At 50.6% G+C, this 15,453-nt stretch overlaps 1 protein-coding gene across 1 annotated transcript in view; it reads right to left on the reverse strand.

Annotated features, from left to right (window-relative positions):
* PPP5C (protein phosphatase 5 catalytic subunit) overlaps nucleotides 1-14,795 on the reverse strand; it is a 30,291-nt gene extending 15,496 nt beyond the window's left edge. Inside the window, exons 1-2 of the mRNA XM_053604196.1 lie at nucleotides 14,503-14,795; nucleotides 9,176-9,417 (exon numbers count right to left, since the gene is read on the reverse strand). Coding sequence (XP_053460171.1) covers nucleotides 9,176-9,417; nucleotides 14,503-14,623 — 363 coding nt within the window. The 5' untranslated portion in view covers nucleotides 14,624-14,795. The remainder of the gene's footprint in view (nucleotides 1-9,175; nucleotides 9,418-14,502) is intronic.
* Between the last annotated feature and the right edge of the window lie 658 nt (nucleotides 14,796-15,453).

Here is a 15,453-nt window from a genome sequence, read left to right on the forward strand (position 1 = left end):
ACTACTTCCCTCAGCTTCCTCCAGTGAAGAGAGGTGAGACTGGGCCACAGACCCAGGCCACCTGGGGCCGAATCCCATCTCTGCCAATTATGAGCTGAGCAAGCTTGGGCAGGCCAGTCTGCCTCTCTGCAGGTCAGTTTTCCCTGCGAGGCAAGACCCACGGCAGCACCTAGCTCAGAGGGCCGCTGTGAGAACTGAGTGAGTGAACACAGCAGGGCCAGGCGAAAATGAACTGCAGAGCACAGACAGCTCTTCCCTGCCCCTTTCCGTGGGTTGCTGTGCCAAGTAAATAAGCCCAATAAGCTTGGGGCCCTAGGACACAGAAAGGCAAAGGAGTCTATGCCCTCTCTCCACTTTCTACCCCACTTACTGCACACTCTAACCCTCAAAAGCAGACAGAACTGGATTCAGATACTCACTCTGCACTTACACGCTGTGTGACCTCGGACAAGTGACTTCATGTCTGTTTGGTTATCTGTAACTATCACTGTAATATTGTGAGCCCTGCCTGACCTGCCCATTTCTGAGTTGGCCCCCATAGCTCTTGTGCCAGGGACAGAAGTAGCCAGAGCTGGCCCTCAAGAAGCAGGGGCAGCCCCCTGTGAGCCTGGCAGTGTGAGTCAGAAACTATGCCAAAAAACTCACTAACTCTTGGAGGCTGGCTAGCCAGCAGCATGGGGGTGAGGCTCATTCATCCTGGGGATAGGTGTGTGTACCAAGTGGGGGGTGGGGGGTGGGGAAGCAGCTGAGGAGCAGTAGGCAATGGCCTCCTCCCTGTCTGGGTAGGCCCCAGCCAGGGCACCCTGCCAGATGGCTCCACGGGTCCTGTGGGTGTGATACAGGGCAGGGCAAGATTAGCGGCACCAAACCAAACAGGCCCTGGAGTCCTTCTTCTAATGGGAAAAAGTCCAAACCACCACATGGCCTGGCCCATGGGCCACATCCACCTCACCACCTCTCTATTTGCCCAGTACCACCCAAACAGGCCATCTCAAGCCCCCAATGTGCCAGCTCCCTTTTCTGGGCTGTCCCTGCCCAGAAAACCTCATTTCCACTTCTAACTCATTCTTAGCTTCTCCTCCCTTAGGTCTTACCTCCACTGTCCCCTTCTCTAGGGATCCCCCCTTCTCCTGGAAGGGGGGATCAGCTAGGTCAGGCACTTCCTCTAGACGTCCACAGGGCCCCAGTCTCCTTGCCTCAGCCCTGGGCACTGTTGGGAATGGGTCTGCCCACCAAATTGGAAGATGGCTCTGTGAAAGCAGGACCAAGGCTCATTTACAGTTCTGTCTCCCATAGTGAATGAATGGGGATGTGTAGGAATCACCACCACCCTGCACCTTTCATCAGTGGCGGCACTTATCTCTGCTGTCCCTTTGTGATACTTTTTTGATTCCCTACTTTCCTGGGTAGAGACAGCTCTATGGCTTCCATCTGGCCTTTTCTACCATAATGGCCCTCACTACATAGGTTTGGGGACCAACATGGGGATTCTGCCAGCTGCTGAGTATGTCTATTCTGATTACACATGCTGGAACTGCGGGGATGACCACAAGAAGGGTTCAGGGGTCCCGTGGACCCACCGTGAGCTGGACTTGTACTAAAACTCCATTGATCACCTTACCTCCACAAGCCCCTACTCTGACTGAGGACAACAGTCAGAACACTCTGATCGCTGCTTTGCTTCTGCCGTCCATTACAGAGACCTGGCCTTCGATGGCCGAGTGCTACCACTTGGCTCCTGCCACCCTGAGATCCAATTATTCCCACTGTATTTAAGTTTCCTGATTTATGACTGTGGTCCCTACTGTAAGGTCCAGCATACAGAGAGGCACTATCGTCATGTTCTTCAGAGTTGCTGGGACTTGCTCACAAATCTATTTCTCAAAGAATTAGTGAAAAGTATGTCTTCTGGACCCTTTCAGTGTGGGTGAGTAGGTTTTAAGTGACAAATACACTTCGGTGTTCCAGTCTTTTAAGCCTTAGATCTGTTCCTTTATGTTAAACCAAGAGAGACTGGGCATTTTTCACTCATTATGGGCCACCTTTTGATCCATGTTTCAGCCAGCACTATATTAGCACCGTACCTAACTCCTAGCTGTAAAATTAAATACAGAATCTGGGGAAAAAGGGATGGGGTAGATGCTGGTATGACTGTGCAATTTTTGCCAAGGGAGAGGTACCCCAGCATAACGATTATACTTTTTTTGTTTTTCTTCTACACATCACCTCAACTCCCTGTCCCTTACTCTCCACCTGATGCAGTGGTCCCAGGACCAGAGCTTCAATTACAAGTGCTAGAAGTAAGATGATTTCTAAGCAAGAAACTGTAACTATCTTCTTAAACCTTACATCAGAATTCCTAAGGCCTGATGGAGGTGAGTGGTGTCTTCACCCCTCTGGACAAAACTGGGGCTAGCAGTGAATGTAGCTGTATATTGCCAGATGTTGAAGTAGCCTGTGCAGTATTCCCGCATCTGAATGGGAGTGACTGAATGGAGGCACTTGTTAGACTTGCATCGTGTCCTAAGATCTAGACCCAGCACAGTGGCTGATTCAAATGTCCATTCCAAAGGTGGAAAAATTTGAGGAAAAAAAAAACACAACAACACTTTTTATCTGAGGAAAGTGAGTCCCTTTTAAATTATCAGGACCGGAGTGGCACAGCAATGAGATAGCAGTCAATATCCCACTCCTCCGTTGAGAAAAGTAAACAGCTCTTTGCTATATAGGCTCTAGATCAGTGGTTCTCAACCTTCCTAATGCCGTGCCCTTTAATACAGTTCCTCTGGGTCGTGACCCGCAGGTTGAGAACCGCTGCTCTAGACTGACTGATGCCACAAAGAGTTATAAATCAACCTAATGTTGTCACATGGACATCATGTATAGCCAATTACCAATTGATGTCAGTCCTACAAATCAAGGAAAATTCCTGAAAAACAGCTCTTATAATTGTCCCTCTCCTGATTTGTCTTTGAGCCTCTCCTTTGTTTCCTGGAGCACTTTCCAAGATAACTTTGAAGTGTTTCCTAGGCTGTAGTCCTCAACTTTGGCTCAAATAAACTCTCTACCTATATTAATTTTGCCTTAGTTTCTTCCTTTAGGTCAACAGGTATACATGAAAAGAAGGAGAAATAGCAGCTGAGAATAAAGAAATGAATAAACAGATTACAAATTGAGAAAAATACAGTATTATGATACATTAACACCTCAAAAAAGGCACACAGCAAGAGACAACAGTGTCTCTTAGCTCAGTTATACCAGACGCCTGAAAAGGTGAAGCTAGGTTTGCAAAAACCACCCCTGCTTATGGAACCTGACAAGATGGCATGGAAGCCTGCAAATCTGAATGCCCTTCACCCTACAAGACATACTCATACAATATGATGGACTTCTTTTCTTGTTTTGTTTGTTTGTTGTTGTTGTTGTTTTTTTGGAGACAGAGCCTCAAGCTGTCGCCCTGGGTAGAAAGCCGGGTACCACAGCTTACAGCAACCTCCAACTCCTGGGCTCAAGCAATTCTCCTGCCTCTGCCTCCTGAGTAGCTGGGACTACAGGCGCCTGCCACAATGCCCTGCTATTTTTTGGTTGCAGTCATCATTGTTTTTTGGTGGGCCCGGGATGGATTTGAACCTGCCAGCTGAGGTGTATGTGGCTGGCGCCTTAGCAGCTTGAGCCACCATAAGTCTATGATGGACTTCTTAAAAAGAAAAAAAGGGCCACTGCCCGAACTCCTTATGCAAAGGCAAGATAAAGAACTCAGGCACCTGTGTAGAACTGGCCCCATGATTGTCTACGAAGGAAATTCCCTGCTGACCTCCCATAAGCAAAGACATGTAAATTCTGTTAGAATCTAAAGCTGAAGCTTGTTTAATTCCACACTAATAATGAATTACAAATTTCCCTTACAGATGACAGCACTGGAGCCACACAGAATCATTCTTCCACCTATATCTACATAATTGATGCTTCCACCGCTCTCTTTTCTTCTAACTTTCCTTTTATTCAATTGTAAAATGTAAATTTCCTGGGCCTCACAAGAACATAACCATTTTGCCTCATCAGTCCCCTCCTCCTTACATCATCCCCATAGGCCTTTAAATGCTGAAGCTTCCCCTTTGAAAAACAGTCACAGCTCAGTCTATAAAACCAGTGTATGGTGCCCCATGATCGCATTAATGTACACAGCTATGATTTAATAATAAAAAAATAAAAGAAAAGAAAAAAAGAAAAACAGTCACAGTTCGACCTCAGCATCTTTCCAAGTCGAGTCCCCCATTTGGTTTAATAAACTCCTACTGGATTGATATTTTTGCCTTAATCACTTATTTGGGTTAAAAGACTAGATTATTAAAGACTGAATTGTAGTTATGTGTCAGTATCTTCTCAGTTGTATATCCTCTAAAGCAGTAGTTCTCAACCTTCCTAATGCCTCCTAATGCTGAGTCCCTCATGTTGTGGTGACCCCCAATCATTAAATTATTTTCGTTGCTACTTCATAACTGTAATTTTGCTGCTGTTACGAATCGTAATGTAAATATCTGATATGCAGGATGTATTTTCATTGTTGCAAAGGAGTCCTGACCCACAGGACCCACAGGTTGAGAAGGGCTGCTCTAAGGGAACTGTGTTTAAGGACCAAGGGCGGACTATGATACTGTGAAATACATATTTTGGCATTCATGTTTCATTCCCTAACATACAGGTTCTAAAATCTTTGGAATCTCCAAAGTGGTGTTTTTTTGTATGTTAATGAGTGGACTGGTGGCTGGCCATCCCTAGGTAGCTTCAAGGTGGGGACTGGTCACTGAAAAAACCAAGGCAGGATTATAGGACTGAAACTTTCTGTCTCATCCCCTTTCCTCCAACCTCTAGGGAAAGGGGCCAAAGGTTCAGTTGATCACCAATAGCCAATGGTTTAATCAATCATGCCTGCCTGGAGAAGCCTTCATAACAACCCAGAAGGACTAGGTTCTGAGAGCTTCCAGATAACTGAGAACATGGAAGTACCTGGAAGATGGTGCACCAGGAGAGGGTATGGAGGCTCCACGACCCTTCCCACACCTCCCCTGTGCATCTCTTCATCGTTAACCTTTTTTTTTTTTTTTTTTGAGAAAAAAAGTCTTACTCTGTTGCCCTGGGTAGAGTGCTGCCACATCGTAATTCACAGCAACCTCAAACTCTTGGGCTTGAGCAATCCTCTTGCTTCAGCCTCCCAAGTAGCTGGGACTATAGGCGCCTGCCACAATGCCCAGCTACTTTTTCTATTTTTAGTGGAGAAGGAGTCTCGTTCTTGCTCAGGCTGGTCAAGAACTCCTGAGCTCAAGCAATCCACCCACCTCAGTCTCCCAACGTGTTAGGATTACAGGCATCAGCCGCTGCACCTGGCCATCTGTAACCTTTGTAACATCCTTTCTAATAAATCAGTAAATATGTTCCCCTGAGTTGTGTAAGCCCCTCTAGCAAATTAATCGAACCTATGAAGGAGGTCGTGGGAACCCCGATTGATAGCCAGCTGGTCAGAGGCACAGGTAAAATCACCTGGGCAGCTGACATATTCTTTGTCCCACAAGAAGACAGTCTTGTGGGATAAAGCCATCAACCTGTGGGATGTGATGTTATGTCTATATAGATAATGTCAGAATTGAATAAGAGGATACCCAGCCAGTGCCTAGTACAAAACTGCTTAGTTGCTGGTGGGGAGAAGTCTCTACATATTTCTTTTTTTTTTTTTTTTTTTGTAGAGACAGGGTCCCACTTCATGGCCCTCGGTAGAGTGCCGTGGCCTCACACAGCTCACAGCAACCTCCAACTCCTGGGCCCAAGCGATTCTCCTGCCTCAGCCTCCCGAGCAGCTGGGACCACAGGCGCCCGCCACAACGCCCGGCCATTTTCTGGCTGCAGTTTGGCCGGGGCCGGGCCCGAACCCACCACCCTCGGTACATGGGGCCAGCGCCCCACCGACTGAGCCACAGGCGCCGCCCTCTACATATTTCTTGGTGACCAGAGGTTTCAGAAGTATTAATTACTGAGTGAGAAAACAGAAAAAAGAAAGAAACACTGGTTTTTATCTCTATGGTCTCAAACTCTTTAACAGATGAGGACACTAAAGCCCAAGACACAAGGCACTGGGAGACACTGGTCCCAGTCTGAGCTGGCTGTGAAAATGGCATCCTGTGCCTTGCACCTGTGACCTCAGACCTTCTGACTATGGCTGACATCACAGCCAACACACACCTATATTCATGAAAGTGAAAAACATTTTCATTAAACAACATATACCTACTTGATGAACAATTTTCTCTTCTCCATTTAATGAAGACAAAAATGTTGGTCTCAAGACATTCAATTGACTTTGCTGCCCACAGTTATAAGCATGAACTCTGGGTTCAAGTTCTAGCTCTACCACGTCCTTGGTGGGTGATATTGGAAGAAGGGCTACCCTTCTCTAGGCTTTAGTTTCTTCCCTATAAAACAGGTTGGATTCAGGCACACAAAGAGCTCCCAGTGGTGCTGGACCCAGAGTGAGCACCACATGAGAAAAATGAGGCCCAGAAAGGGAACACCCTCACACAAGAACCCAGGCTGCTGAAAGGTCACATCTGGCTCTATCCTCAGGTGAGCTCCAGGTCCAAGAGGACAGGGCCTGGGCATGTCCTCTGTCACACTCCAGCATCTGTCACAAGAGGTGTCTGAAGGTCAAGAAGGGTCTTGGCAGGGAGAGCTGGACCGGGGAACACAGGGCTGAAGAACCCTGTCAGAAGGGAACAGGACGGAAGGCCTGCAGGCATGCGATGGCCTCCTGATAGGCTAGGCCTTCAGGCTCAAGTGAGAGTCCCCAGTGCTGCTGGGAGAGGCCCCACAGGGAAACGTGCCATGACAATTTAGGGGCTGGCTGTGGCTCCCCTCAAGTGGTTCTGCAGAGGGCTCCAGATACTCCCACCAGCCCTCCTTGGCATCAGCTAAACCTGGACACAGTTCTCATGGATATGACCACCAGATGGCTGCAGCCAACCAACCAAGCCTCAGGGAGCATGTGAGGTTGGGGCCCACACTGGGCCAGAGCCCCCCCAAAAACCCGCTCCTTGCTTTGGGGAAAGACTTTCCAGCAACCCTGAAAGTACCAAAGATCCTTCCCTAGACTTGTCCTCCTGGCACTCTTCTTCTCTTCTGCCCCCACACATCTTCCCCAGGATCTTCATCCCACCTGCAGCCCAGCCCTATCTAACCTCCACCAACCTCTACTATCCTTCTTGGTTACTCATTACTGAGCCCTGCACACCAGTGACCTTCACTCGTATCAGGTCATCAGAGCCAGGGGATGGCTTGGGAGCCAAAGCTCAGAGGGACTCTGATCTGCTGTCCCTCCCCCCATTCTCCTGGCTGTCACTCTAACCCCCTCCATGCTTCTGCCTCCACCCTGACACAGTTATCCCCTGGCCATACAGGGACCTGAGGGACTCCCCCTCCAGACAGTCCCGCCGCTATGGCTGGTGAGGGCCCTTGGCTCTTAGCCTCTCTTATACAGGCTGAGAGTCTGAGAAATCATCCTCTGAAATAAGTTTTTCCTCTCCAACTCCCACCCCCAATTTAATATTAAATTAACAGGCCAGCAGGCCCCCACTTCCCCCTGAGGGGTCTCAGGAAGAACTTTTCACTGCCCTCTTTGCCTACATTTTCCTTCTTTAATCCTCTTACCATGACTCCACTTCTCCTGTATCCACTAATTTGATTTTTCATTTTGCTGCTCCATCTTTGAACCTCCTCACCTTGCCCATTCTACCCCTGTCATGCATCGAAGGATCTTTGGAATGAGCTCTGAGTTTTGGGGCCCTCTCCATCCCTCAGCTACCCCAGATCTTTCCACACCTCTTCCCCTGAGGGGCCATGGCCCTGTGCTAGGCTGTGGAGGGTGCTGACTGGTTCCCAACTCCTCCTCTCCTACAATCCTCACCCAAACACGTCACAAAAATCTTCCCTATACCCTCTTCTGCCTTTATTTTTTGATTTGTGCAACTTGTAACCAGGTGTTTATGGAGGAAATAAACTAGGAATAAAGGAGAATGGAAAATGAAAAAAAAAAAAAGGGTTGGTTCAAGCCTTGACCCAGCCTAAAGTCCACCCTCTACTGGAGAGCAGCCAGTCTAGGCCACCTGACCTGGCTCCCACCAACTGTAGACTGTGGCCTCTCAACCCTCCTTGACTCCCCCACCCTAGGTGACAAGAGATGCTATCAAAGCATGTGATAGATGCAATGGAGGGAGGGAGTGAAGGCCTGTCTGTATGTGGAAGCAGAACACGTACTGACCAAGCTCCTGCTGCATTACCCCAATGAACAGAACAAATGCACACTCTCACCCTCAGGCAGCCAACTCTGCAGTGGGAGGGACAAGGCCCTAAGACCCTGGATCCCAGCTCCCACTTACCAGCTAGGGGTCATTGGGCATGTGACTTAACATTTTGGGCCCTCAGTTTCCTCATCTGTGCAATGGGTGCGATCCCAGTTCCCACTTCCCATGCTGCTACAATGATTTGAGTCAGCCAGTCTCTGGCAAGGAAGAGACAGAACACACCTGGTGTGAAGATGTGTGCTTGCTTTGTCACGATTACCATCAGAGCACATCACCACTGGTGGCAGTGATGAATTCACTAGGGAATTCCAGCCAGGCTCCACGTTCCCTTCTCATCACTACATTTCGACACATTCTATCTACTTGCCCCAACAGCCAATTGCTCTATTTCCTTCAAAGCACAGATCTTGGTCTGTAGTTACACTGCAGACCTACCCAGTGGTGGGTTGTTTTGCCAGCCCCTGAATCATTAGCTCCACCAGAACGGTAGTGTGGCTCCTGTTCACCATGACCAACATCAATAACAATAATTGTCAGGTTAATCATCACAGGATACCAAAACTCACTTATTCCTCACATAACTCTTAAGGGCAAGTCCTCCGGTTCTCATTTCAGAGGCAGAAAGGAATAGAGAGGCTGGGTAACTTGTTCTGGGTAACAAAGCATGGGACGGTCCTCCAGGGATGTGACCTGGGCAGTCAGCTTGCAGCTAAGGACCCTAGGAATACTTGCTGGCTAAATGAGCAGTGATTAAAGATACGAATGGCCCCTCAGCAGCCATCTGGCACAGGGGCCCACACTGGGCCACACCCTGCAGCCCAGCTCACCGTCTCGTAGTCTCTCAGGGCAGCCCGGAACTTGCCCAGTGCCATGTTGCTGGCGGCCCGGCGGTAGTAACCCTTGATGTACTTCTTGTCCAGCTCAATGGCCCGCGTGGCATCGCCCAACGCATAGCCATAGCACTCTGTACGCAGGTAGGCCAGGCTGCGGTTGCCATAGTAGATAGCATTGCCGGGGTTCAGCTCAATGGCCTGGCTGTAGAACTTGATGGCGTTCTCGTAGTCCTTGGCTGCAGAGATGGAAGAAGAGGCATGAGGCAATGCACCACCCCAGCTAGAATAGGCCCCAGGTTGGGTGTGGTCCAGTCCCCTAGGTCACAGGTGGGAAAGCAGAGGACCACAGCTGAGCTCAAAAGCATCTCTTCAGCCTGCCCCTCTTCACTGCTCTGATTGTCCCTCCCTAGCTCAGGCCCTGTCCCCTCAGGTCACCATCTCCCAGAACCAAACTGATTCCACATACCCACCCAACACCCACCCCTCAAGCCACCAAGCTGGGCACTACTGGCAGGACTCTAGGAGGGGCCTGAATCCTCGCCATGGTCCCCAGGGGTATGTTAGTGAGGGCCAGAGCTTTGAATCAGGCAACTCTGACTCTGCCCTGGGCCCCGTGCAATTTGCCAAAGCAAGTAGACAAGCCCAAAGAGGGAGTCAAGTGGGAGAATAGAAAGTGGGGAAGGAGAGGGGACATATCAGCAGAGACCCAAAGAAGGAAGACCCAGGCCTAGAAGAAAAGCACTGGGGCAGAAGATAGCAAGTGGAGACCCTGAGGCACAGCCAGCCTGGAGTCTGAAATGGGTGTGGCTGGGGTAAGGGGAGGTGGGAAGAAAGGCAGGGAGGGTGGAGGGACAAATCCCCAGGGCCCTGAGCCACAGCAGAAGTCTGGACATTGATGTTCTATTATGCAGTGACAGCATGTGACATCTGGCCAAGGGGATTTAAAATAAGCCATGGCTGTGCCCTGTGGAATCCTCATGTCTCCATGGCATAAGTACCACCCAGCGCTTACTTAGCAGACAAGCTACAGGGTCTAACACCCTGTCTGCACCTGAAAAGCCAGGCTTGACCCCTCCCACGTGCCGATTTGACAGGCAAGAAAACTAAGGCTTGAACAGCCTTAGAGCCTTGCCCAAATTGGGCTGTGCTGTGCCAGGTACCACCTGGGGTTTCAGTGCACGAGGCCCTTCACATAACCCTCACAACCTCAGGACAGCTGCATCACCCCATTCTCCACACAAGGGGACTGAAGCTCACAGAGGGAAGGCCTGTGCCAAGGTCATACAGCAAGAGACAGATAGGGATTTGGAGCCAGGCCAAGGCCAAAATGCTTCTACCTCACCTCCCATGCCAGGTTGACTGCTGGTGGGAGTCTGGTGGAGGTGCAGGCACAGATGGAGGGGTAGGCAGTTGCAGTCCCAATTCCTTGCTCTGCCACTTACTAGCTGTGTGTCCTTGGGCAACTTAGGAACCCCATCTGGACTTGAGTTTTTGAACAGAGTCCCTACTCTAACTCCCACTTTAAACCATGACATTTCCTTGTTTTGTCTGCTTAGTATCCAGCTCCACCATTTGAACCTAAGCCTTGTAGTACTTCCTTGAGAACCTCCCCTGTCTGATGACCAGGAACCCCCAGCCCTGCCCTTCCAGTGCTCACAGTCCAGAGGAGGAGACAAATCCATCCCCAGTGGTGCCCCGAGAATGTTTAGGGTCAGGGCAGCCCAGAGGACACTGGTGCTGAGACCTGGAGGGTAAGAGTGAGTCAGGGGAAGAAAATGAAAGAAGAGAGTCCCAGGTTCAGGGAGGGAGGCACAGAGAGATGGAGATAGACACTGGAGAAGGGAGAATAAGCTGGGTGCTGGGGACATGGCCAGAAACAGTCTAATGACAATCCTTCCTGCCAGCCTAACTTCTGGCAATCTTTCAAATGGCTCAGATGTCCCTTCCTATGGGAAGCCCTTCTTCACCCCCAGGGCAAGGTCAGATGTTCCCGCTGGGCTTCCTCAGTCCCTGGGCGCCCCTGTCTCAGCCCTGTCCACTCTAGTTGTCACTGTTCAGTGATGGGTATGTCCCCTCAGGACTGTAAGCCACAGCAGGGCCCAAGACTTTCCAGAAATAAGCCAAAGGCAGAACTGGGCAGCCCAGCTCTGACCAACCCTCCCTGGAATGCCAGTGCTTTCGAGGACTCCTTCCAGCCTCCTGGCTGTGTTCCAGAGGCCAGTTGGCCAGCACTCTTGATGGGTGAGCTGTTACTTACTCAAGTGGCACAGGGTAGAGAGCCTGGTATCTCCGAGCCTGACACCAGCTCTGCAGATCCCTAACAGCAGACCTCAGGCAAACAGCTGCCCCTCTCTGAACCTCATCTGCTTACCTGGAATTTGAGAATCACAATCAGCTCTGTCTCACTGGATGGCTGTGAGGCTTCTCTGAACTTACGAAAACTGGCTTCCTCAGAGTAAACAGTCACAGATACTCTTTTTGTAAAAGAAGTGAATGAATGAATGACTAATGAAGGAAAGAAGTGAAGAAAGCTCAAGGAAATAGGAGGGGCCTGACCTACACACCACATCCTGGGCCTGCCATAAGTGCTAGAAATATGAATACATTTAAGCCTCAAGACATCCCCCATTTTAGAGATGAGAAAACTGAGGCACAGAGATGGTTAGGGCAAATGACCAGGGATTACAGAGCAAAAAAGAGGAAGAAATAGGATTTGAATGGATGCAGCCTGAGCTCTTAATGATGATGCTTCCTCTCCACAAACTTAGACCTTAGGGGTTAAGCAGTAACCCCCACCCCAATTTTACATAGGAGATGCACTGAGGCCCAGAGAGAGAAGAGGGCTGAGCCATTTCCCCTGGACTTGGACCTGAGTCAGGGACCAAGCTCTGCCCCTCAGGACCTATGGAATGGGCCTGAGCTCTCTCCCAACTGGTGGGAAGACATTCTCTGAGCTCCCAGGACCCTTCTCCCCACTGAGACCCCTTTTCTCCCCAATAGGACAAGGATGGCTGTGGTAGGGACTCAACGTGGGAGCCAAGCACATGGCAAGGAAGGGGATATCCGGGCCCTGCTGCTCATACACTCTGACCTTGGGCAAGCAGTTTCGCTTCTTTGAGCCTTGCTTCCTCTGTAAAACAAACAGGGCTGTGCCTACCTACCTCCCAGCCCCCAGGCAAGATTAAACTCAGAGGTATACCTGACCCCCGCAGGGCTCAATTAAGGTGAGCTTTAATTATTCTTTTTATTGTTATTCCCATAGCCCCTGAGCCTGGGGCTCTGTGCTTGCCACTGCCTGCCAGACAGCAAGGGGCCTGGAGGGCTGCTGTAACTCTCCTTTATGCCAGCTCAGTGCCACACACCTCTGGCTGCCTGCCCAGCCCCAGGGTTCCCAATTGCTTGGATCCCTAGGCCTGGGGGACAAGGGGCCCCTCCCAAATGGCTACTGTTCCCAGAATTCGTACAGCCTCAGCAGCAACCTCTATATTGGCTGCTCCCCGCCATGCACCATCTCAGGGACAGGCCCCCTTCCATGCCATCACCCAGCTGAGACTGGGCCCCTCCTGGACATCCTTGACTCCTTAACCCCCAAGGCCTGGTAGTCACTTTGTTCTGTCAAGGAACATTTCTCACATCCATTCACTTCCTTCCACCACCACCCTGCCCTGATCTGGCCTGTCCTCTCCTGCCCAGGCTCCTGTCCCAGCCTCTACCGTGGCCTCCCAGCCTCCAGTCCTGCCCCTGCAGAGGGGTGTTTTTAAAGCACAAACCTGACCCTGTCCTTTCCCTACTCAGAACCATTTATGGCTCCCCACAACCCTCAACAGAAAGCCCTGGGTGACCTGAAAGCCTCCCCAAAGCCCTGCACAATTTGATCCCTGCAGCCTCACAGAAAACTCCTCCCACCTCCTTTACTCACCTCCTCAGGTGCCAGGCTCTGTTCACCCTTGGGCCTTTGCCACCTAGTTTTTTCTGCCTGGAGTACCCTTCCCCTCTCTCCAAGGAGCTCAGGGATTACAGAGCAGGAAAGAGGAAGAAATAGAAATAAAAATAGCTTTCCTTCCACTTCACTAACCATTTCACCTTTGCCTCTCCCTCTTGCACTTGGATTTCTGTCCTAGACCCTGTTCCTAAATAACCTTACACATTCCCAGGGCAATTCCAACCACAGGTTGATCACACCCAAAGTCTTCTCCAGTCCGGACTAGCCCATCTAACCTACTCAATGTGTCCTCTTGAATAGCTAAATAAAATACAAAATTGTATTTGTAATGACTTATGAGACCCTGCACAATCTGGTCTCTGCCCTACTCATTTGCCCAGCTCCCTGAAGTTCCAGCCATGCCAGCCTCCTTTTATTCCCTAACCCAGGGCCTTTGCACATGCTCTTCCACACACCTGGAACAATCCTCTCCAGTTTCCCTTCGAGTTTCAGCTTAAATGCTTCCTCCTCAGTAAGGCCTTCCCTGACTACTCTATATAAAGTAGCCTCCAACCTTTTCCTCTACTTCATCACTGTTAGTTTTCTTTCAAAGCACTCATGACAATTTATTCATGTGTTACTCAATGTCTGATTCTTCTGCTAAATTGCAAGCTAAGGGCAGGGCGACATCTGGCCCATTCACTGCTACATCCCCAGAGTGTAGCATCACCTTTGGCATGTAACAGGTGGTTAATAAACCTTTTTGAATTAACATATGAATGAGTGCCCCCACACCTCTCTTCTTCCCAAAATCTTAAGTCATGCTATTCTTGGGAATCCCACACCTCTGCTCTCAAGGGCACCCCACATTTTCCTTTTACTCAGGTCACCCCAAATCTCCCACTTCTTGACCCCTCCCCCACGCCTTCTAATGATCCACGCCCCACCCCTACTTTGCCTTAATAGGCTGTCCCCTCTTCACTCCCTACTCGGTGGCATCCACCCCAGGTCTCCCCAGTTGCTAGCACCATCACTCCTCCGCCATATGCCACTGCTTGGTAGTGCCCTCTTCAGGTCTCACCACCAAGTAGCACCTCTCCACATCTCAGAGTTGGTAGCTCCTTTATTTTGGTCCCTCTCCCGCCCCGCACTTGGTAGCGCCTTCCTCAGTCTCCCCAGTTAGTAGCATCCACTCCATATACCACTTCTAGGTATTATCCCTCCCCTACAAAGCTCCCTATGCTGCCCCTTGATAGCGCCATCCTGGCCTCCCCACGCCAGGTCACTTGGTAGTGCCTGCCCCGAGCCCAGGCTGCCGCTCCGCGTTGCCATGGTTCCGCGCGGGCCCGGAACCCCTCGGCCAGGGCCGCTGTCCACCCTCCCTCAGAGGCCAGCATACCTTTGAAGTAGTCGTTGGCCTGCGTCTTGAGCTCCTCTGCCCGCTTCAGGGCGCCCTCAGCTGGGGGCTCGTCCCGGGGGGACTCAGCACACTCCGTCCGCTCGCCCTCCGCCATCGCCATGCCGCAAAGCGACCCCCACCCTGGCAACGGCCGCCAGCGGCACCCGGCCGAACCGTCGCGAAGGAGCGCCGGGTGGCTGCCGCCGCTGTCGCACAAGTGTCGTAAAGCGCGGGCCCCGAAGGCCCCCTTTGCGCGCTTGCGCGGGGTCTTCTTGCCACAGAGCGCGGACAAGGTGACCACAGGGTACCCAGACGGCATCCCATGCACGATGAACCAATAGGGAAGGAGAAAGGGTCATGGCGAGGGGGAAGACCTGGTATAGCTTCTGCTCCCAAAGATACCAGGTTCCGGCCGCAAAAGTGTCTCAGGTCTTAAAAGTGGGGTTCCCCGCCGCTCCCTCCAGTTGGTGGGTGGGTTTGCAAATGCCGCTGGGAGTAGAGCTGCAGCACAATTCTCAACGCGGAACTGGAGCTGGGCGTCCAGCCCGACTGCCAGTTGCCTGTGTGACCTTGAACAAATCTTCCCTTGCTGAGTTACCCCTCTATGGAAAATGGGTGGTTTCCCCAAATTAATTTCCAACTTGGAGGATCAGTGTTTCTAAGTTTTTAAGTGAAAGCAATCTTGAGTCCCCAAGTCCTGAGCAAGGCTTGGGAGTTCGTTATCCATCTTTTTTCTCCTCCTTGTATTCACCTTCCTGAATCCTGCTGAATCTTCAAATTGACTCTCCTGCATGTATCTGTATTTTTTTCTTTGTCTAGATCACAATGTCTGCCTTCTCTACTGCTTGCATTCAGCTTTTCCTCCTCCAGTTTACCCTCCATATGGCAGCTAGAGGGATTTTTCTAAGACAAAATAAGACCACGGTGTACCCCCTCCCCCAGCCTTCCATG

Source organism: Nycticebus coucang, chromosome 10 (genome assembly GCF_027406575.1).
Source record: "Nycticebus coucang isolate mNycCou1 chromosome 10, mNycCou1.pri, whole genome shotgun sequence".
NCBI lineage: Eukaryota > Metazoa > Chordata > Mammalia > Primates > Lorisidae > Nycticebus > Nycticebus coucang.